Raw genomic sequence first — 24198 nt, forward strand, 5'->3', positions numbered from 1 at the left:
AGCAGTAGGCGTGAGCTTAAATGGACTCCAGAGGATGGTAGAGGACAGGAAGGCCTGGAGGAATATTGTCTATGGCAGGGGTGTCCAAACTTGGGAACTTTAAGACTTGTGGACTTCAACTCCCAGAATTCCCCAGCCAGCTATGTCTATGGGTTTGCAATGGGATGGACACAACTTCGCAACTAACAACAACAACTAGGAATGAAAAAAGGTGATCTTTGGATGACTGTGCACTAGCCTGGGAATAAAAATCTCAACAATTGTCATTTTTGGTAAGAGCAATTAGAGCTTTGGGTCGCCATCTTTTCCTGTCAATGTTTTTTTTTAGGCGCACCTTGGTTTTAACATCACGTTTTGTATTTTTCTTTTGTTTTTTTGTTTACATCTTTAACTGTCAGTTGTCTGGTTGAATTCTGGCTTATTTTATAAATGTGAATTTTTACCTCTTTTTACTGATTTATCTTGGAGTGGTGAAACACTTTAGCATTTGCCACATAGCAGTCAATGGTGTAAAATATTTCCCCTTGTCAATGAAAGTGATCTGATCTGATTTACAATCAGGTCAGATTTCTCCTACAATGATTTTGTATTTTACTAGTTTTTAAGGGAGCTGCCTGGCTTTGTTTTCCTTTTGAATATATTTCTGCTCTTTTTCTTTTTTCTTAAAGAAACAGGAGATTCCCTCCCCCCCCACTACTCATTTTCAATTGTGGGAAATATTAGCCTAATTTTTCCTGTGGTCATTTTATTATAGAATATCTACTTTTTTTTGTCCCTAAGAGGAATTACTTACATTTCATTGTGAAAGACCGGCCATAATTTAGAGATTTAGACTGTACTAAAAATGGAAACAACAATAAATTAAGGATTTGGAACATTATATATCGTATCTTTTTTATAAAGTAAAGGTAAAGGTTCCCTTCATACATATGTGCTAGTCATTTCTGGCTCTAGGGGGCAGTGCTCATTTCCGTTTCAAAGCCGAAGAGCCAGAGCTGTCCGAAGACATCTCCATGGTCACATGGCCAGCATGACTAAACGGCGAAGGCGCACAGAACGCTGTTACCTTCCCACCAAAGATGGTTCCTATTTTTCGAATTCCATTCTTAACGTGCTTTTGAATTGCTAGGTTGGCAGAAGCTGGGACAAGTAACGGGAACTCACTCCATTACATTGAATCGGTAGCGATTCAAACCGCCGAACTGCCGACCTTTCTAATCGACAAGCTCAGCACCTTTGCCACTGAGCCACTGCGTCCCTTCATCTTTTTTATAACGCACACAAAAAGAGATACAAAAGAAAGCGAGAGCCAGATTAATGTAAATGTCAAAGTCCTCTTGGAAGCCTTTTCAGTTTAAAAGCTCTAAATGAAAATTTAGATAAAAGGTTTGGTGAATTGACAACAGTTACAAATCAACCTAAGGATGACACACAGATACAGGTAACAGCATCTAAATCAGACTTGCAATTGGGTGGGTTGAGTGAGTTAATTTGTTGCTGACAGAATTGAAGGAGGAGAAGCTTTGTTTGAGAATTGCAGGCTGATTGGAGAAAATTGAAAGGGGCATGAATTTAAAAGGCTTAGAAATGACAGAATGGATCGGTGGTGAACTGGACTTTAAGAAAACTGATGGAGACTATGGAATAGACTTATTATAGTCAACTGCCAAGTGTTTCAACTTGTAGGAAGATTCTTTGAACAAAAAAGTCTGTGGAGATATTTTCAACGGAGATCTTTGATTTTGGGGAATGAAATGCAATTCTATGGAAATATCATAACTCTAAGGAATATTTTCATTATTAAGAATCATATTTGAGGATATTTGATCCTGGATGAATCAGATATAAAGACTGGGTTGTGTTAGTTTAAAAACTGCTGTGTAAATAAATTTAAATAATTGTGTGAAAATAAATTTACATAATGCCCTTTCAAAAGATTACACCCGTTTCTGACACCAACCTATTTAATTAGACATTAGTATATTAATGCCTAATTAAATAGGTTGGTGTCGGAAATGGGTGTAATCTTTTGAAAGGGCATTATGTAAATTTATTCCTGTTCTTTCAAGTAGGAGTTTCACAAAGGGGTGTCAAAAAGCCAAGATGGCAGCTATGATCACACAATGGAAAGCTCATCTATCTTTTTACATGCGTGAATACACATAACATTCATTAAGTATCTTCTCAGCATTAAATTTTAGGCCATGTTAATTATCTGAACAAATCTGTTTGATCTATGTTCCTGTCTACATATTGCTTACTTTTTTTCTCTCTGTCTAAATTTTTAAACAATACACAAAGTGAATGAAATTGACCATCACCACAGTTTGGGTGGGTGGGATGTATTTAAAACAAACAGTACTAAACCACTGGATACAATGATTCTCTGAAAGAGCTTAGCTCTCTAAAGGATAGCAAAAAGGTATGTGCAAAGAAATTAAAGTTATAATTCCAAACATTTAAGATCCTCAAGGTCCCTTCCAGCCCTATGATTCTATGCCTAAATCCTCCTGTGAGGAGGTTTTCTTGGATAATAAACAGATGATAACAGAGGTCTTTGAAAGTTGACTAGAGGGAAGCAGAAAGAAAAAAAGATAACACCATACAACAAATTTAAATTTACTTTTTGTTCCTCGGTACAAAGTGTGTTTTCCTAATCCTTTATGCCTAAAAAAATAGAAAGTAAGTTTCCACAAACACTGTACTTCTGTGGTCAGGACAATGATATTTTGAAATTGATCTCTTTTTGAGAACATTCTCAATTCATATGCAATGCTGAGTAGACTTCCAGAATATTCTTAACTGTGGGAACTTGCCAGAAGTTTCTAGAATGGGCAGGAATTTTCTAGAACTTTCTGGAATCTTTTAGAACTTTCTAGCATTTTCTGGGACTATCCAGTAATAGCCATAGAAGTATAAAAGTATAGATGCCCTAAACCAATATTTTGTTGTCCAATTGCTGAGTAAGAGAATAGTGAATAGCAATATTTGATTTAGATGGAATCCAGCAGATGCATTTTGCTATGTGTGTGAATTTATCAAGATAAAAGTGAAAAAGTACTCTGTGACATACTTAGGCATGGAATCAAGACAAGCCCTGGACACCCATTTCACATGCGAGCACTGCAACAATCCTCTTGGTGAACAATTGCTGCTTGCTAGATGGAATTTCAGTGATTTACCACAGTTTAAAAGAATTGCAATTAAGAAATTTTTCACTGTTTTCAGTGTTCTAGGAAAATAGGGACTACAATATATATTTTATGCCCCATGGTTATATCTTGCCCCATACATCGTATCCTGCCCCATACATCCCTTCGGCCTATCCGCTCACACAGAGAGGGACTCCTCCGGGTGCCGTCTACTAGGCTGTGCCAGCGGGCGACGCCTAGGGGAAGAGCCTTCTCTGTGATGGGCCCGACCCTCTGGAATGACCTTCCCCCTGACATTAGAATGACTACGGATCTCTGCTCCTTCCATCAGAAACTTAAAACCCACCTGTTCCAGCTAGCCGGCCTGGCCTAATTCCAGCCTTCCCACCTCAGTTTTGGTTTTTAAATTTTATGATTGGTTTTATGGGTTAGTTTTAATTTTTATAAATTGTACAGGGGTTATTTAATCTAATTTTAATGATGTATATTATTGTTTGGATGGGTTTTTTAAATTTATACCTGTACACCGCCCCGAGTCTCTCCGGGGAGAGGGGGCGGTCTAGAAATCTAATTAAATAATAAATAATAATAATTGCACATTAGATAATGTATGAAATATCTTTTTTTAAGTTATATAATTCTGCTATGTTTATAGGTTGATACAAGGAAGAAAAGAGACTTGAAGTTTGATATCCCAAGAATTTGAGGGGAACCAACTGATTACTCAAACAACTGCATGCTGGACTCTTCCAAACATTGAACTGGCAAGAGTGCACCTCCCATCATGTATCCAGACATTCCTTCATCTATTGCCCTGGTACCACATTGCCTTGAGCTCCTTGCTCTCACCTCTCTGGAGAGGAATCCGCAGCCATTTTGCACAAGCCAACTCACCACGGGACAATTCACCATGGCCAATTCACTGCGATAAAGAATTTGCCTTATTTGCCATTGCACCATGCTGCAAATTCATGTTTGTGAATGTTTGTCCTTAGTGCTCTTTGAATTTGGTCGTTTGCTTCCTGATGTTTCTTTACCTAACAAGGTAACATCATCAGTGCTGTGTGGGGTTTGTTCCCATTTATATACAATACTGTATTTTTCAGAGTATAAGATGTACCAGAGTATAAGACGCACCAACGTTTTGAAGAGGCAAATTAAAAAAAAGTAGGTAGGTAGATAGATGGAGGGAGGGAGGGAGGGAGGGAGAGAGAGAGAGAGAGAGAGAGAGAAATACAGTAGGTAGGGAGAGAGAGAGAGAATAGGTAGGTAGAGGGAGGGAGGGAGGGAGGGAGAGAGAAATACAGTAGGTAGGTAGGGAGAGAGAGTAGGTAGGTAGGTAGGTAGATGTTTCCAGGTGTATTTATCCATGTGCTGGAGAAGGAAATCGCTGACAATCTGCAGCACCTAAGACTTTGTTTCTGCTGGCACAATACTTCATCAATCAGTTAAAGAGCTTTCCAAAAGGAAAAAGGGTTTTGCACTCTGCAAACCTCCCAACAATGACCCGTTTTTTGGGGGGGGGGGGGCTTGCAGAGTGCTCCTGGGAGGGGGGGGGGAAATGAGCAAAAAACAGCCTGTTTTTCACAAAAACGGGCCTGTTTTTTGTCAAAAAATTGCATGCATAGCCTTATGGAGGCTTATACAGTGCTGCTGGGGCTGGGGGGGGGCAAAAATGGCCCGTTTTGTGCTCATTTCTGCCCTCCCCATCCCCCAGGAGCTCTTTGAAAGCCTCCATAAGGGTATGCACAGCCATATTGGAGAAGGGGAGGGGCTTCAGGACGCAAAAAAATGCTGTACTTGGATTTTCAGCCTCTTTTTTGAGGAAAAAAGGTGCATCTTATACTCCGAAAAATATGGTAGCTTGCCTTCTAGTGCTGGTGGGGATGTAATTTTCTCCTTGATAGTTCCTTGATTAGTCTGCTTGATTGTTTGTCTGGTGTTAACCCCTGCTTATCTGGGTGTTGCTACTGAAGAGCATGTGCTCTGGTCATTTTGTTTCCAAGTTAAACTTATGTTTATGGTCAAGCAAGATACAGTGATCAGGGACAAAAAATGGCAGATTTTGCTAAACAAAATATACATGTCTTCTATGGAAGTAAATTCTTTCTAATAAATATTTTTGAGCACTAAATGAAAAGATTTTAAAAAATCACCTCACATGGTTAGTTTAAGAATAGGAAACAAAGAATAAGAGTAAAATACAAACTGACAGTGAAGGAATGTAAGAAACCTAGTTTCCTGGAAATATGTTTAGGGACCAGGGCTTTTAACTTGTTCATATGTGCTCAGAGCTTATAAAAATCCAGTGTACAGTATGCAAATTTGCTAGAGAAATCAACTTATTATTTTATTCTTGCGGAATATATATACTCCACCTTTCCCCAAATTGAGAGAAATGGTCAGTTCAGAAAATATGAATAAGCAAATAAACCATAAAGTAAATGGAGTTATTTAAAAAGAGCTCACAAAGTTTGGTAGCATCTTTTCTAATCCACTTTATTGCATTTTTAATGTAATTAATTGTTTTCTTATTTACAGGGAGTCCTTGCATTACAATTAAGTGGGTCAGAATTCAGAGCAACTAAGATGGAGACAAAAAGATATGAAGAATGGTTGCATGAATTAGCTATGCCCAGTCTAGAGAAAAAAAAGATTAGGGGTGACATAATATTTTTCCTGTAGTGACAGATTTCATTTTCCTAGGCTCCAAGATCATCGCAGATGGGGACTGCAGCCTAGAAATTAAAAGACACTTGCTCCTGAGGAGGAAAGCTATGGCAATTCTAGACATCATTCTAAAAAGCAGAGACATCGCCCTGCCAACAAAAGTGCATATAGTCAATGTTAGATATTAACATATATCGTAGTAAGTCTCCTCTCTGGTCCGCTGCTACAGCGGGAAACAGGTATCGCTCTGATTGGTCGAGAGGCGTACCCGATCCCTATAAAAGGGGAACCCTCCGGCCACAGAGCAAGCTGGATCACTACTACTACTAATAAAGAGCTGTTAAGTCACTTCGTTGTCCGCAGTCTGTTCTCTCGTTGCCCAGATTTAACATTGGCGACGAGGGTGGGATTGAGAGACAGATAGGACGAAGAACGCTACTTCAGAATCTCCGGATTTGATCCAGCCCAGGAATTCGGCAGAAATTCCGGCAGCCATCTCAGGACACCGCAGCGCGGCAAATTCAAACAAGAGAAGATGGCGATGCACACTCCCCCCGCTCCATTCGACCCAGCGAACGACGAATGGGAGGCATTCATGATCCGTTTCGAATGTTTTCTCGAACCGAACGAATACACGGGGATAACCGACGCCCGAAAGAAAAACATCTTCCTCGGCTACTGTGGAAAAGAAGTCTTCAACACGGCCAGAGACCTCACCGCGCCTACTCCGATACAAGCGGTATCATGGACGGTGTTGCAACAGGCTCTACAGACTCATTACGCGCCAAAACCTTCCCGCCACATTTGCCGCCAGGAATTCAACACGCGGAACCAGAAGGCGGGAGAATCAATCAACCAATATGTTGCAGCCCTGCGTAAAGCAGCAACTCACTGCGAGTTCAGGGATCTGGACGAGCATATCCTGGCACAATTTGTTTGTGGGTTAAGAGACATTTCACTACAAAAGAAGCTGTTGGCAAACCCAAATTTAACCCTACAGATAGCACTCAACGAAGCAAGGGCATCAGAGTCAGCGGAGAAATCATCGGTGACCATACAACGCGGTTTCAGCGTAAGCCAGCCAGCACCCAGGCACACCAGAGTTCACTACGAGGATACCAACCCCGACTACGAGGATCCCGAGTTCGAGGACAGTCACCTGATGCGGAGCAGTCACATGAGGCCTGGGGGGAGACCCGGACTCCGTTTGCCACCCTGCGCAAGCTGCGGAGGGAATCACCCCCGGTCTACCTGTAGGTTCAGGAACGTTGTTTGTTCGCACTGCAACAAATTTGGGCACATCGCACGAGTGTGCCGGAGCGAAGTCCCTGCCTCACGGCAGCCACCTATGTACCGCCAACAGAAGCCCAACCCAGGGGCTTGGCGAAGTCAAAAAGGGCGCCCAGAGAGAAATTCACAAGTGTTTACCCAGAGAGAAAATCCCCAAAGAGCTGAGCGAACGTATTCCCAGAGAGATTACACACAAAGAGCTGAGAGAGCGTTCTATCAAGACGCTCAACGAGAGTATTTTCAGGATACAGACGCTGAGATAGAGTTGACCCAGAGAGAGGAATTGCGAACATATCTCACCACAATAAGTCAGGTCCGCACCAAGCGGCCTAAAAAGCTGAAAGTCACAGTCCTCTTGGAGGGCTCACCTTGCGAGCTGGAAGTTGACACAGGATCGTCCCTGACGATCATTTCATGGGCATCCATGAAACAGGTTATCCCTAGCCTCAAAAAGAGCCAACTACGCGTTCCAGACATCCTGCTTCGAGACTACCAGGGGAACCGAGTCCCCATCGTGGGCCAAGGCACATTCAAGATCCGTTTCAAGGACATCGTAGCCCAGCTGCCCGTGACCATCGCCAGCGCACCGTTACAGAACCTTCTAGGACTAGATTGGTTTGAAGCCTTGGGGCTAGAAGTCACCGGAATCAACACCGTGGAGAACAGCAGCGCTGAGCAGATCTTTAAGGAGTTCGAGGATGTGTTCAGCCCCGGTCTTGGTAAGTATGTGGGTAAACCAATCTCATTCAATTTAGACCCCAAAGTGGCGCCAATCCGACTTAAACCGAGACGAGTGCCTTTTGCACTCCGCCCAAAAATAGACAAAGAGATAGATAAGTTAGTGGAACAAGGAATCCTTGAGCCGGTGGATCACGCGCGCTGGGAAACTCCCATCGTGACCCCAGTCAAGCCAGACGGGTCAGTCCGCATCTGCGCGGACTATAAATGCACAATTAATGTCGCGCTACAACAAAGCGCATATCCTGTGCCAGTAGTACAGCACTTATTGCACTCGTTGGGGCCAGGAAAGATATTTGCTAAATTAGACATGGCACAAGCTTACCAGCAGTTGCCCGTGGATAGCGCCACAGCGGAGGCCCAAACTATAGTGACGCATAGAGGGGCATTCAAATGCAACCGGCTACAATTCGGTGTGAGCATTGCTCCAGGTTTGTTCCAGAGCGTCATGGAACGACTTTTGCAAGGGATACCGGGAGTCGTCCCCTATTTCGACGACATCTTGGTGTCCGCTGCAAACGAGGAGCAATTAAATAAAAGAGTCAGAACTGTTTTGGCCAGAATCAGAGAGAAGGGTCTCCGCCTTAAAAAGGAAAAATGCCAAATTAACGTGCCTAGCGTAGAATTCCTGGGATATAGAATCGATGGTCAGGGAATACACCCCACTTCAAAGAAAATTAAGGCGATCCAGGACGCCCCCACACCACGTAATCAGACCGAGCTGCAGGCCTTCCTCGGACTACTTAATTTCTACAGCGTTTTTCTGAGACAGAAGGCGACCGTTGCTGAGCCATTACATCGACTACTCCAGAGGAACGCAACATGGAGATGGGGACGATCCGAAGCAGCAGCCTTCGCCGCAGTAAAGCGCCTGCTCACCACTGACTCACTGCTAGTCCAATACAGCCAGACGCTCCCGCTGGTATTGACCTGCGACGCATCACCATTTGGAGTTGGCGCAGTCCTCAGCCACAGGATGCCAAACGGAAACGAAGCACCCATCGCATTCTACTCCAGGACTCTTTCATCGGCCGAGAGGAATTACAGCCAGATGGACAGGGAAGCGTTAGCTGCTGTAGCTGGAGTAAAATGCTTCCACGAATACCTCTACAGCCGCGATTTTGAACTGATTACAGATCACAAGCCGCTGTTGGGACTTTTGGCGGGAAACCGCCCCACTCCAGTCTCCCTTTCTCCACGCATGACCAGGTGGACTGTTTTTTTGGCCGCGTACTCATACAAGCTGATACATCGACCGGGCTCCACTCTAGGACACGCAGACGCACTCAGTCGTTGCCCACTACCGGACCTTTTGCCAGACCCCACTCCTGAAGTACCGGTGTTACTCATTGACTGTTTGGACTCAGGACCGGTTTCTTCCTGCGACGTTGCAAGGTTCTCCTCTAAAGACAATATAATAAAGCAAGTTCAAACTTGGGTTTGGAGGGGTGGCCGAAGGGAAACGTGGGCCCGGAATTCAAAGTGTTTTGGTCGAAACGGGACGAACTCTCAGTGTTACAGGGCTGTTTATTGTGGGGGGATCGAGTTGTTATTCCTTATGCTTTACGTAGAAATGTGTTAGATGCGTTACATGTTGGGCATCCGGGGATCGTTAGGATGAAGGCTTTAGCGAGAAGTTACGTTTGGTGGCCAAACATGGACAAAGAGATAGAGGAGTGGGTGGCCACTTGCGATCCATGCCAAGAATCGAGACCAGCACCCCCGGAAGCGCCCGCCACAGAATGGGAAAAGCCGAAAGCACCCTGGTCGAGAATACACATCGACTTCGCAGGGCCAGTTCAAGGTCAGACTTTCCTTATAGTTGTGGATGCATACTCCAAATGGCTAGAAGTAGTCCTAATGACTTCGACCACGGCAGAGGCAGTCATTAAGGTTCTACGGCGACTTTTCGCCACCCATGGCCTGCCCGACCTCCTGGTATCCGATAACGGGCCCCAATTCACGGCCATGCAATTCGAAACGTATTTAGCAGGTCAGGGAATTCGGCATGCCCTCGTCGCGCCATTCCATCCGGCATCAAATGGACAGGCGGAGAGAATGGTGCGATCCGCAAAAGAGGCCCTCGCTAGGATGGGTCCAGGTGATTGGCAAACACACATTGACCATTACCTCCTCATTCAGCACATTACCCCCAGCGCAACGACGGGTAGGAGCCCCGCTGAAATGCTCATGGGCCGCCGTCTACGGTCTCACCTGGACCGTCTTCACCCCAATTACTCTGCCACAGCACCCCCAGACTCCACAAGCAAAATTCAGAGTTTTAGCATAGGGGATTCGGTATACGCCCACAACTATGCAGGGGGAACATTGTGGATGCCGGCAAAGGTCATTGGCATCACGGGTCCACAATCGTATCTGTTAGAACTGGAAGATGGGCGGAACTGGAAAAGGCACATCGATCAACTTCGGGGTTGCCTGGCGCACTCAGACCTACGAGCCGAGAATGAGAGCTACCTACCAATGCAAAGTCAGCCACTCGAGAGCCCCAACACTGAGAACTACGACACCTGCGAGCCCAGGACAGAACAAGAGGTCGAGCGCGAAACGGAACAACCCCCAAGCAACGTAAGCGAGCAGACCCCCGAACGCCCAAGCAACGAAAGCCTGCAAACCCCAGGACTCGAAGCAAAGAAAGCAGCTGATCCTGCATCTACTCCTGACCAACCCGAACTGCGACGCTCCTCCCGAGTAAGGCAAACGCCAACATACCTTAAGGACTACATAACTAACCGCAATGTTCCGTCTAAGAGGGGAGGGGTGTTAGATATTAACATATATCGTAGTAAGTCTCCTCTCTGGTCCGCTGCTACAGCGGGAAACAGGTATCGCTCTGATTGGTCGAGAGGCGTACCCGATCCCTATAAAAGGGGAACCCTCCGGCCACAGAGCAAGCTGGATCACTACTACTACTAATAAAGAGCTGTTAAGTCACTTCGTTGTCCGCAGTCTGTTCTCTCGTTGCCCAGATTTAACAGTCAAGGCTCTGGTTTTCCCAGTTGCAATGTATGGCTGTGAAAGTTGGACCTTAAGAAAGGCTGAGCGCCAAAGGATTGAGGCCTTTGAACTATGGTGCTGGAGAAGACTCTTGCAAGTCCCTTGGATTGCAAGGCAATCAAACCGGTCAGTCCTAGAGGAGATCAATCCTGACTGCTCTTTAGAAGGCCAGATCCTGAAGATGAAACTCAAATACTTTGGCCACCTAATGAGAAGGAAGGACTCACTGGAGAAGAGCTAATGCTGGGAAAGATTGAGGGCAAAAGAAGAAGGGGACGACAGAGAATGGATGGAGTCACCGAAGTAGTAGGTGTGAGCTTAAATGGACTCCAGAGGATGATAGAGGACAGGAAAGCCTGGAGTAACATTGTCCATGGAGTCGCAATGGGTTGGACATGACTTCGCAACTAACAACAATGATATTTTTCCAGTATTTGAGGTGCTGCCACAAAGAAGAGGGGGTCAACCTATTTTCCAAACCACCAGAAGGCAAGATAAGAAACAATGGATGGAAACTAATCAAGCACAAAAGCAACCTGGAATTAAGGAGAAATTTCCTAACAATGAGGACAATTAACCAGTAGAACAGCTTCCCTTCAAAAGTTGTGGGTGCTTCATCACTGGAGGTTTTTAAGAAAAGTCTGGACAGCTACCTGTCTGATATGATATCAGGTCTCCTGCTTGAGCAGGGGTTGGACTAGAAGACCTGCAAGGTCCCTTCCAGCTCTATTCTGATTGAAGAGTTATGACAGAGAGGGCATAAGTCTAGTTCATGAAGTGGTGGCCAACGCAGCATCCATGAAATCATTTGGCACCTGGCTTGCGATGACAATGCTTGTAGCATCCCATAGTCACATCATGATCCCCTTTTTCAACATTCCATGCCAGTTTCCCCTCAAGCAAATCAATGAGTCAACCAGCAGGAGTCGCTCCTGCTGCCTTTTTGCCTTCTGCCCCACTGCATCTATTCACAGCCTATGCTCCATAGCACCTCCTCCTCGCAACTCTCACCCACCAGTCGGCTTGGCTGGGACTCCCACCTCTTTCCCACTTAGCAACATGCACAGTCTTGGAGTTATGACAATAGCTGGAACTGCTGGGATTGATGTTGCTAATTGATGCAGACACACAAGGCTGTGCTTTACGACCGCATCAGTTAGCAATGGAAATTCCATTGCAACCCAAGGAATACTTGTAATTTTATTAAAAAGCATAGGTTTTCGTGAGTTTCCCCTTCTGATGTTTGGATACCACAAACTAACATGGCTGTTCTACAATGTCTGCAGAACCTTTGCTATCACAGGCAGACCGAGAGGGTATCAGGAAAAGCAGATGTACTTCCATTTGCAGCCCATTCCAAATGCAGTTTCAAAACAGGACAAGACATGTATAGAAAAGGCACCTAATCCACACACTTCTTTCCCTTTGGCTATTTTGGGGTTCCAATGCCCCCAAACACAGCCCAAAAGATGGCGTAGAGAGAGCCACAGCAGGCACCCAGGAAATCATTTCTTAAATAAAAGAGAATCTCCAAATTTAGCTTCCTGCATTAAAGCCAGCTCAGTTTTCAAGAAACAGCTCACAGAAAGTGGGCAATACAGTTCAAGCCAGAGGTGGTATTTAGCCAGTCCTCTCCAGTTCAGGCAAACTGGTAGCGGCGGCTATAGGAGGCTCCGCCCTCCCAACCCAACATAATGCATGGCCTTCTGCAAATCTGCGTGCGCCAGTGGTGGGTTCCGGGCGGTACGCCCTAGCACGGGCGTACCGGTGGCATCTGGGAGCATCTGCCACTGTACCAGAATGGTGTTTCCTTGGGCTCACCCACCCGCCTTCGTTCCTGATCTCTTTTTAAGCTAGCGGACCATTTGCACACGTTCACGCTGCGTATGGCGCCTGCCCGACCTCCGCCAAGAGCTGGAGCGTCGCAGGCAGTGGCATGCGTGCGTGAACAAGGTGGACGCCCGGCCCCGTCGCAGTGTACCAGTTGCGACGGGATCCAGAACCCACCACTGGCGCCTGCGCTCACATTTGCGAACCGATAGGGAAGGTAAGTGAATCCCACCGCTGGTTCGAGCACTCAACACCGATCAGGAGCAGTAGGACATTTTTCCTAATAAACTGACACAAACTGAGATTAACCAGAGGTTAGCTAGCTTCAGCCAGCATCATTTCAGCGGAGATATATAGGCCGAAGTAGAAGAGCTGCTAATCTTACCTTCACACTGTTTTCCTTCTCCCTTATAACCTGGCTTGCAAATGCATTTGAATGACTTAGGTGTGTTCTGACAAATTGCATCAATGTGGCAGTCATCTGTCCCTTCTGTACATTCATCAGCATCTGTGGCACAAAACATTTATTTTTAAAGAAAGCAAAACATAGCAAGCGATTTCATGACAACCTTGAGCAGAACTGGCGAAACCATTCAACTGAGCAAGGCAAAATCAAATCTAACCTAATCCTTGCAGTGGATCTTGAGCTACAGTGGCCCAGTGGTCAGAATGTAGTACTGCAGGCTACTTCTGCTGACTGCCGGCTGCCTGCAGTTTGGCAGTTCAGATCTCACCAGGCTCAAGGTTGACGCAGCCTTCCATGCTTCCGAGGTGTGTAAAATGAGGACCCAGATTGTTGGAGGCAATATGTTGACTCTGTAAACCGCTTAGAGGAGGCTGTAAAAGCACTATGAAGCAGTATACAAGTCTAAGTGCTATTGCTATCTTCCATAGCTACCACACAAAAACTCCTTGGTTTAGAAAAGACATCCCAAATATGTCCCTCAACCGGACATCTCAATCCAGCTCCCAAGTGATATAGACAGACAGAAGAAAAAAGATGTGGTCAAGAAAAAAAAAGTCCAGATGGTGGAACAATGCAACCTAACACACACACAAAAGGCAGAACTCTTATAGGCACTTCTGGATATCCCAAAGAGAAGACTGTCTAGTTTTCTGGCAACCATTATTTAACTTCCTCCCGGATGTTACTTCATCATGACCTAACTTACAGCCTTTGGGCTTCTTAGAGCAGGGGTCCCCAACCCCTGGTCCGTGGACCGGCACTGGTCCATGGCACATCAGAAACCCGGCCGCGCAAACAAGCAAAGCCCCATTCGCAGGATGCCCCCGTGGTCACCTCATGGCTGCTGCTGTGTGGCAATATTTTTGAGGATGGCTTATTTTTTGGGGAGGTCTTATTTTAGTGCATGTGCTCAAAAGCCCAATTGGGCTTATTATCCGGGGAGGTCTTATTTTCGGGGAAACAGGGTAGTAGGTAGTAGCAATATATACAGATATATATTGATAGTGCCGTATGAGAGTCGCTTTTAAATAGCTTCAAGCGGTGCACATTAGTGCCCTTCAAAGAGCCACAGCTCTTAACCTAGGTGGCGACTCACAGCAGACATATTTGTGACCGCACGAAAATCCTATTTTCTAGCCATATGGTCAAAAAGAGCCTGTAAAAAGAACCTGCGGTGTTCCCCTTCCTTGGGTTTCTAAATGGATGCAGATTTAAGGAGCGGAGATCATTCAGCTGTATTGCCAGGGGTTACATAAGACCAGATTTCTGCAGAGTGACAATCATGGCAACTCTGGGCTCTGCAAGCAATAACCAGAGCATAAATAAATAAATTAACCTGGTTCTTTCGCTACAGGGATTGCCATTAAAGAACAATGCTGCTTTTCTGCTACTTGTCACATTTTCGGCAGTTTTATACACTTTATCCCTTTCTATTGTTGTTGTTGGAAGGTATTTCCCCAATAAGACCTACTTTTCTAAGAGGGCTGTTTGAGCTTCTTGCTTTTATTATTCATTCCCAAAGCGGACAGCATGCTAATGTGATTCTCCTATACTCCTTGCCCTTCCTAATGTGCAAAGTTTCTTTTAATTACAAAAAAACCCCAAACTTAGCTTTAAGTGGAGCTTATACTTTTGAAATCACCGTTAGGCTCAAGACAGACCCTGGTGAATTTTCTCTTCAACATTCCAGATCCCATTTTAGGGCAAGAGTTCAAAGTAAAGTTAAAGATTCCCCTCGCACATATGTACTAGTTGTTCCCAAATCTAGGGGGCAGTGCTCATCTCCGTTTCAAAGACAAAGAGCCAGCACTGTCCGAAGACGTCTCCGTGGTCATGTAGCCAACATGATTAAATGCCAAAGGTGCACAGAACGCTGTTACTTTCCCACCAAAGGTGGTTCCTATTTTTCTATTTGCATTTTTACATGCTTTCGAACTGCTAGGTTGGCAGAAGCTGGGAGAAGTAACGGGAACCCTCTCCCTTATGCAGCGCTAGGGATTCGAAATGCCGAACTGCTGACATTTCTGATCGACAAGCTCAGTGTCTTAGCCACTGAGCCACTGCGTCCCTGAAGAGTTCAAAAGATGTACTCAAAATCCCAAAGGCATCAAATTTCCTGAAAGGGAAATCTTTCATGGCCATGGAGAAAGTCAAAATGGAAGTAGTGATCCTGAAACCAAACGTCTGGTCCTGTTTTACAGTCAACACTGACCCTGAGGGCCCCTGACTTTAAGGCAATCTAACCCTAACCCACCGCCAGAAAGATGTGTTAGGAAAAAAAATCTCCTCTTCCTCTCCTTCCATATTCTTAGCAAATCTAAACTTACATTATATAGGGGAAGAAATTCATTCAAAAGAAATATGGGGCTGTTACCATACATGATACTCCTGCCATATCTCTTCTGTCCCTAGACAATATCATTTCCAAAAGAACTACAAGTCTTTCCCAAAGAATTGTGATATCATTCACAATTACAAACTACAGAGGAATTATTGAGTCTGTCATCGGCACCTCCATAACTGTCTGGTTTGGCTCTGCAACCCAACAAGACGGACACAGACTTTACAGGATAATTAGAATTGCAGAAAAATACAATTACTACCAACCTGCTTTCCATTGAGGACCTGTACACTGCACGAGTCAAAAAAAGGGTGGTGAAATTATCTACAGACCCCTCGCATCCTGGACATAAATTGTTTTTACCCAAATGCCATCATTCTGCTAAACAACTAATTCCCACAACGCTGTCAAATTATATATTAAGACTGTATTACTGTTGTTCTTTTCTTCCTTCTTAGTACCTATTTCTTCCCACTTATGACTATTATGACTGTTGCTCGTATCTTTAAAATTTATATTGTTTTATTTGTTTCCTAGAATGATTTCATTGCTTATTAGTAACCTATGACTATCACTAAGTATTGTATTTTATGATTCTTGATGAATGAATCTATTTTATTTTTCTTTATGTACACGGAGAGCATATGCACCACAGACAAATTCCTTGTGTGTCCAATCACACTTGGACAATAAAGACTTCTATTCTATTCTATTCTATTCTATTCTATTCTATTCTATTCTATTCTATTCTAATTAAACTCTATGCTGGTAAATCTGATAACTTTAAAAGGACAATGGGAATGCAGGTATTATTATAATAAAGACCCGAATGAAAACTATAGAAGTAATGCCCAGAATAAACTAACATTTTTCCTTCCTGGTGGAAGAATCACTGTATTCAATAATAACGCAATTTCAGCTTATCATTTTCTGCAAACTCAGCAAGAGTTACTGAGGCTTGAAACCACAATTAAGCCATAAATGTAATAACTCTGCTTGTGCAAACTCACCCAGTGATTTCATGGAAAAGGTGCTAACCAAATCCTGGTTAAGTGTGATTTGTGAGCTCAGTCACTGAATCAGTTCTTTCTCTAAACCATTATCAATCAACCGGAATAGAACTGGAAGGAACCTTGGAACTCACATAGTCCAACCCCTTGCTCAAGGAGGAGACCCCAAACTTGGCAACTTTAAGACTTGTGGACTTCAACTCCCAGAATTCTCCAGCCTGCTATGGGAGCTAAAGTCCACAGGTCTTAAAGTTGCCAAGTTTGAAGACCTCTGCTCTATACCATTTCAGACAAGTAGCTGTCCAGTCTCTTCTTAAAAACCTCCAGTGATGAAGCACCAACAACTTCTGTAGGCAAGCTGTAGCACTGGTTAATTGTCCTTGCTGTTTGGAAGTTTCTTCTTAATTCCAGGTTGCTTCTCTCCTTGATTAGTTTCCATCCATTTTTTTTTTCTTGTCCTGCCCTCTGGTGTAACTAAAGTAACTAAAATGTTATCTAACTGGCCCTGGAATTGCTGGTGGACTTTTGCAGCCCTTTTATTTGAGGTTCTTTAAGGTTAAATGTTAGGGTGGGAGTTAGGGTTAGGGTTAAGGTTAGGGTGAATCTCTTTGAATCTTCTTTCTATCTTTAACCAAAGAAATTCCTTTCCCCCCCTTTTTCCTACGGATAATGACAAATGTTTGATTTGTGGCTTCCATACAATCTTCTTTTTTTAATTGCCGGGGGGTTTAATAATGTATTAGGTCAAGCTCATCTTCCGAAGCTACACTAGAAAAGTTATTTTTTTGCTTGTTTATTTCTTTGTTTGTTTATATTGAATTTAGTGATCACACTATCTCATTCACACAGCAAGGTTAAGGAGATTCCTCCAGAATCTCTTCATTGCTTCATCCTTCAAATGTTTATCTTTGGTTTCCCCACAAAGTATTTCAAGATGACGGTTTTTAACCATTAGGCTACTAAATCATTTTGCTTTGCATTATGATCCATCTGCCGGACAAAAAGGAATGAAATGCCCTAACTAAATAATGTTAGTTATGTTGTTGGTTTGAGCTCCAAGCTTGGCAATTTGGTTGCAAATATTTCATCCCTGTTCAAGGAGACATCTTCAGTGCCCTTTGGATTGGGCTCGTCTGGAGGAGCACTGGCCTTAAAATACCTTTCTGAGTCCTGGTCTGATTTCAGGTTGTGTGATTGGCTGGCTGTAGTTGCTGAGTCATAGTCCTTGGTTTTAAGTACCGTATGTATGATATAAATTAGTGCTGCTGTTGTTGAGTAAATTAGTGATGGGATTCGAATTTTTTTTTACTACCGGTTCTGTGGGCATAGCTTGGTAGGTGTGGCGTGGCGTGGCATGACTTGGTAGGTGTGACTTGGTGGGCGTGGCAATGGGAAGGATACTATAACATCTCCATTTCCTCCCCATTCCATGGGGAGGTTACTGCAAAATCCTCATTTCCTCCCAATCAGCTGGGATTAAGGAGGCAGAGAATAGATGGGGGGCGGGGCAAGCCAGAGGTGGTATTTACTGGTTCTCCGAACTACTCAAAATTTCTGCTACCGGTTCTCCAGAAGTGGTCAGAACCTGCTGAATACCCACCTCTGATTTAGATGTCTTCTGATGAGGTCGTTGTCTGGTTTCATCATCAGAAGACATATGAACAACAGAAACCGGCACTAATTTACATCACACAAACAGTACTTAAAACCAAGGACTATGACTCAGCAACTACAGCCAGCCTACCACACAACCCGAAATCAGACCAGGACTCAGTCGGAAAGGTATTTAAAGGCCAATGTTCTGACAGATGAGCACAATCCAAAGCGCACAGGAGTTGTCTCCTCGAATGGGGATGAATCGTTTGCAACCAAATCGCCAAGCTCAGCGTTCAAACCAACAACATAATCAACCCGAGCTACTAACATTCAAAGATAGTTATATAATGTTAGCCCTGGTACAGAGATGGCATTCAGCCAGTTCTGACAGGTTCTGGAGAACCAGTAGCGGAAACTTTGAGTAGTTTGGAGAACCAGCAAATAGGCTGCCCCCCACCCTCCCCACTTTCTCCCTGCCTCCCAGCTGATCTTCTTTTGTTGCCCTGAACAGGAGAACGGAGCTGGAAAGCAGGTTAGTGGGGTGGGGAGGGAATGGGGATTTTGCAGTAACCTTCCCCCAGGAGTGGGGAGGGGATGGGGATTTTGCAGTATCCTTCCCCTGCCACGCCCACAAAGCCACGCCACACCCACAAAGCCATGCCTACAGGACCAGTAGTAAAAAAAAATGAATCCCACCACTGCCTTGATACAACTCTTCAAATTGACAAATATCAATCCTTGTTGACACAACATAACGGAGCAGTGTTATGCAAGATTTTGGGTTTTATTCCAAAATCATGCTTCAGAATGAGCAGGGATCGGAGTTTCCCAAGCCCATAAGACAGCTGTTGAAGAGAGGCTATGTGCTTGCAGGAAAAACACAGCAATTTTAAAGAAATGCAAACAAGGCTGCATCTACGTGTCTATGTTACTGTGAAAGTCCGAAATCTGGTGAATGTCGACATTCACCGGTGAATGAAAGTCCGAAATCTGGTGAATGTCGACATTCACCGGTGAATGTCGACATTCACATAGTCGCTTGGTGTATGTCCTTATCCTCTCGACACCCTTACCCTAATACCCTTACCCTAATACCTCGTCTCCTCGCTTCCTTTTAAGCGTCTTCTATTCGCGGGCTTTTTTAAAAAAAAAAACCTGCGATCCTGCGCGGTTAGAACGAGTAGTTTCCAGGATCCTCTCGACACCCTTACCCTAATACCCTTACCCTAATACCTCGGCTCCTCGCTTCCTTTTAAGCGTCTTCTATTCGCGGGCTTTTTTAAAAAAAAAAACCTGCGATCCTGCGTGGTTAGAACGAGTAGTTTCCAGGATCCTCTCGACACCCTTACCCTAATACCCTTACCCTAATACCTCGGCTCCTCGCTTCCTTTTAAGCGTCTTCTATTCGCGGGCTTTTTTTAAAAAAAATCTGCGATCCTGCGCGGTTAGAATGAGTAGTTTCCAGGACCGCGAATTGAAAAGCAAAAGTAAAGCGTTACGCTGACTCGTTATATATGTCACCGTGAAAGACCGAAATTGGTATGTGTCGACATTCACTGGTGAATGTCGACATTCACCAACATTCACCGGTGAATGTCAACATTCACCAATTTCGGTCTTTCACGGTGACATCTACATACTGTAAAGTATGTCTTTTTAAATATAATTCAAAGCATTGCATTTCTCTATAGTCAGTGGTGGGATTCAGCAAGTTCGCACCTATTCGGGAGATCCGGTTGTTGGAAGAAATCTTATTTTGTTTTATTCCACTTTACAGGGCTAATCCTGTAAGGAAGGCAGGAGGAAAACATTCTGGTGTTGTTTCTAACCTAATCTTTATTGCCCTGCTTACAGAAACTGCCTCTCCGGTTAACCCTTATTACATTGTAACAGCTAAGGCAAAGCGCCCATCCACATGAGTGACGTTGAGTTGGCCACGCCCATCCAGTCACATGACCACCAAGCCACACTACACAGCTGGTCATTAGGGCAGAGAACCGGTTGCTAATGACATTATACTGTCTATAGTATATTGTGTGTTGTTTGTGGACTAGAAAATGTTTTGAAAATCATGGAAGAGTCCCTTGGGTCAAATTAACCTTTTAGTAATTTCATGGACATATCTGTGTAGTTTTCTTATCAAAATATTTCAACACTAAGAAGCACTATTGCTTTTTAACTAATAACCCTTCTGAATATTTTTCATCATTAGGTGTTAAAAACAGATGGATAATTTTTCATTAACCTTACACTAGCCCTTACTTTCAACAGGAAAAATAATTGCTCATGTTGGGGAAAAAAACCCACTTTATTTTAAAAAGCCCATATTATGTAGAAAAAAATAATCATGTAAGGTCAACATATTCAATATGCAATAAAGAACTAAAAGAAAATTCATCAATTTTCTTTTGGGGTTTGTAGCATTGATTTTTATTTCTTTTTAAAAACCACCCTTGTTCAGAGATCACTGCTAGAAGCATCTGGAAGGGCATTTTCCATGGGAATCAGTTTGGTGTTTAGGGAAGAAAGTGGCAAACATCTATTGATTGTGGCCGAAATGTCAATCGGCTAATTTTGCCTCACAGCCAGAAGAGCCTTAAGCCATTTTGTTTTAAAACTTAATACCAGCAGCCCATCTGGGACTCATAGAAACCATGAATAATAATACATCTAGCAATTGGCTAACAAAAAAGTAGGAGTTTGATTAATGCTATTTATGGACTCGGCAAGGGGAGGGAAAGTGGGGGGGGGGGAGGCAAACCACACACCTGCACCATCCTTGGGTAGATTTATTTTATGCCACTTAAAACGTAAAGACCTCAAGAAAATATGCTCCAGAATGAAAACCACTTTGATTGTTAGCTTAAAAGCCTCACACTCAATGTTTCAGAAATGTTCCAATGAGAAATTAAAAAAGGCTCCATCAAGCATCAAGCAAGAGCGGGTGAGCAGCTGTGAAGAGGCAGCAATAATAACCAGACATTGTCACTGCACCTCAGAGGATTTTGCAAAGGGAAAGATATGGGGTATGGGGAGGAGGGGAACAGTTATTTCCATAAACTATCTGAGAACCTTAGATTATTAGCACAGACATATAAAGAGACAGACAATACTTTGCTTTGCCCAAATCTGTTGGGAGAATAGAGTTTGTCCTCTTCTATCAAAATGTCTGTGTGTAGGGATGTGGAATAGCACCAGCTCTTTTCTTTTTTTTAAATTTATTTTACTTGCTTCCACAAAGAGGAGTAAATTTGCTTGAGGATTTGAAGGAGAGAGGGAGGGAGGGAGGGAGAGGTAATAAGTAATAATAATAAGTAATTTTTTTTGTCTCAATTTCAAACTTTTGACTCAAAAAGGCCTCTGTTCCCATCACGAACAGCAGAAGTGACAACTGGACCCAAGGATAGGGTGAAAATATTCAAGATGGTGGCTGCAATAGTGCCAACGAAGCTCTGTCCATTTTGTGCGTGTGGAGATTTTACCATACCGTTGTAGCAGGGGTGAAATTCAGCAGGTTCTGACAGGTTCTGGAGAACCGGTAGTGGAAATTTTGAGTAGTTCAGAGAACCGGCAAATAACACCTCTGACTGGCCCTAGAGTGGGGTGGGAATGGAGATTTTGCAATAGCCTTCCCCCAGGAGTGGGGAGGGAATGGGGGTTTTGCAGTATCCTTCCCCTGCCATGCCCACCAAGCCACGCCCACCAAGCCACGCCCACAGAACCGGTAGTAAAAAAAATATGAATTTCACCATCTTGACATTTTGGTCACGTTCTACACAACTTTGTCAAAGCCTTCCTTAATGGACCATTTCACAACAACCAAAGGACCTGCAGGTGAAATCTGGAAATGCCCAGTGTCAGCTGGAAGATGCTAACTTACTCTACTCATTTCTTGGAAAATTACCTACTTTTCTTAGGAGTAAGAGACAAATACAATTTTATTGATTTTTGTCAGTCTTCCAATAGCCGAAATTCTTGATGCATCTCCCCAAAGTAAATTCAAAAGCACATTTCAGTACCCTACCTGGAAAAAGTTTACTATTCAGAACATGGAAAGAATAAGAATGACTAAAAGATCTGGAGTGGACCTATCTTGGTTAAGCTATCTTGGAAATCAGAGAATTGAAGTTTTCTCACTTTGGTGCAGAAAAGGGGGAAAATTTGCCCTCTTCAAGGGGGACTCAAGGAACAAAAGTCAAGTCCAGCCCAACGGATCAAGCAGAAACCCAGTGAGTCAGCTTTCAATAATGTTATTTCATTCATTAAGAGCTTCAAAGTCACTACCCAGGGATAAAATTCACTAGAAAGGCTTGAGGCAATGGTGCCTTGTCTTTTCCAATCACTTTGCACATATTTCTACATCAAAATAAATGGATTAAAACTTCACACGCGTGGACAGATCTCTCCAGGTGCACAATATTTTGCTTGGAAAAGGCAAGGCATTTCCTCCCCAGCCCAAACCCAGATATGGGCTGAACAAAGTATCAGCATCCTCTAAAAGGAGAAAAGAGAGGATGAAGTCCATCCTTACCATCCCTTCGCACATCCCATTTAACAGTTAAACTGCCAGACTCCAAAAATAAATAAATACCGAAGAGAGAACTTCACATCTTGAAGCATACAATATCTTTAAAAAGTAATAAGGAAACCCCGTGAAAGTCGGATTAAAAAGGGGAAGCTGGCTGGAGAAACCAGAACATAAATGGAAGTTAATACCCTCTGTAATTAATGGCTTGTATTGATGCAAGGTAACTCCTATACTTTTCTGTCTAGACAGGTTGTCCCTAAACAACGTTTCATCCTAAGAGTCGCCTTTTTCTCTTTGCGGAAAAAAAATGAACTTTTTTTCAGGCTTTTCGGGGACAGAGACCCCCCCCCCCCAAACCCACAGAAAACCAACCCTGGGAAGGCTCGATATAACTTTTTCAGCCCCCTCCTTCCCAGGGAAAACTAAGCCCCTGTCTCCCCTTTGGTGGCATCCAGAGAGAGAGAGATCAGAAAGGCAAGCCTCAGACTCCCAGGGCAAGCCAGGGCTGGTGCTCGGGGAGGGAAGAAGGGGAGAGAGAGGGCGAGAAGGGAAGCCAGCTCCGGACAGCCCCGGCTGCTGCCTGCCTGCCTGCTTGCTTGCTTGCTCGCTCGCTCGCTTGCTCGCTCGCTCGCTCTTACCTGGCACCCCGTTGCCGCCGGCCAACCTGTCAAGCTGAAGGATCGCCAGAGTCAGACACAAGCGCCGCGCAAAGTCACCAGTCCCCATGCTCCGGATCGGGATTCCGCGCAACCTGCGGGCTCTTTTTTTTTTTCCCCCTTCCTCCCTCTCCCTTTCGCTTAAAGAAGACGCGCTCCGGGCTGGCAGAGGGCAGCCACAGACAACTGACGCGCTGACAGCATCCCGCTGATTCGCAGATGGGACAGCCCGGTGGGCGGGACCGGAGGGGCGGAATGCCAATCGCTCCTCGCGGGAGGGGGGGGAGGGGCGGCCGCCCGCCGTCTGGGTCTCCCCTTCTTCGGTTCGGAGGCCCGAGGAACGCGGCGGGACGGGACGCTTCGCGCACCCGGGGATGGGTGGGTGGGTGGGTGGAGAAGAAGAAGGGAGACCCGCAGCCTTGAGGGCTTTAGTCTCACACAGATGCACCCCGTTGGCTGTGGAGTGGGGGGGGGGCGAATCATGGGGGGGGGGGGAAGAGCTGAGGTGTGTGTGGGAAGATGCAAATCCTTTGCATGCCCCAGACTGAGGGAAGCAAACAATTAACTCTTCCTCGGGACAAGCTGGACTTAATCGTTAGGTTAGGAGGAAGGGGTCCCGTTCTCCTCCCCCTTGACGTTTAAAGAGAAAACAATGCCAGTTCCCCCCCCCCCCCAAGAAAGAGGGGAGGAAAAGCTGCCCAAGAAGCTGCTGGTTCAGTTCTACAGAGGAAAGATTGAGTCTGACATCTCCATCTCTATAACTGTCTGGTTTGGCTCTGCAACCCAATAAGGCAGACACAGACTTCAGAGGATAATTAAAACTGCAGAAAAAAACAATTGCTGCCAACCTGCCTTCCATCGAGGACCTGTATATTGCACGAGTCAAAAAGAGGGATGTGAAAATAT

At 44.4% G+C, this 24198-nt stretch overlaps 1 protein-coding gene across 4 annotated transcripts in view; it reads right to left on the reverse strand.

Moving 5' to 3' along the window:
- SCUBE1 (signal peptide, CUB domain and EGF like domain containing 1) overlaps window positions 1–23438 on the reverse strand; it is a 177250-nt gene extending 153812 nt beyond the window's left edge. For 3 of the 4 annotated variants that reach the window (XM_081957478.1, XM_081957477.1, XM_081957480.1), the window contains exons 1-2: window positions 23275–23438; window positions 13081–13203 (exon numbers count right to left, since the gene is read on the reverse strand). In XM_081957478.1, the coding sequence (XP_081813604.1) occupies window positions 13081–13203; window positions 23275–23362 (211 nt within the window). In that variant the 5' untranslated portion in view covers window positions 23363–23438. The remainder of the gene's footprint in view (window positions 1–13080; window positions 13204–23274) is intronic. The other variant, XM_081957479.1, reaches the window with a different exon arrangement.
- Between the last annotated feature and the right edge of the window lie 760 nt (window positions 23439–24198).

This window comes from Natrix helvetica (genome assembly GCF_964273705.1).
Source record: "Natrix helvetica genome assembly, chromosome: 6".
Classification (NCBI taxonomy): domain Eukaryota; kingdom Metazoa; phylum Chordata; class Lepidosauria; order Squamata; family Natricidae; genus Natrix; species Natrix helvetica.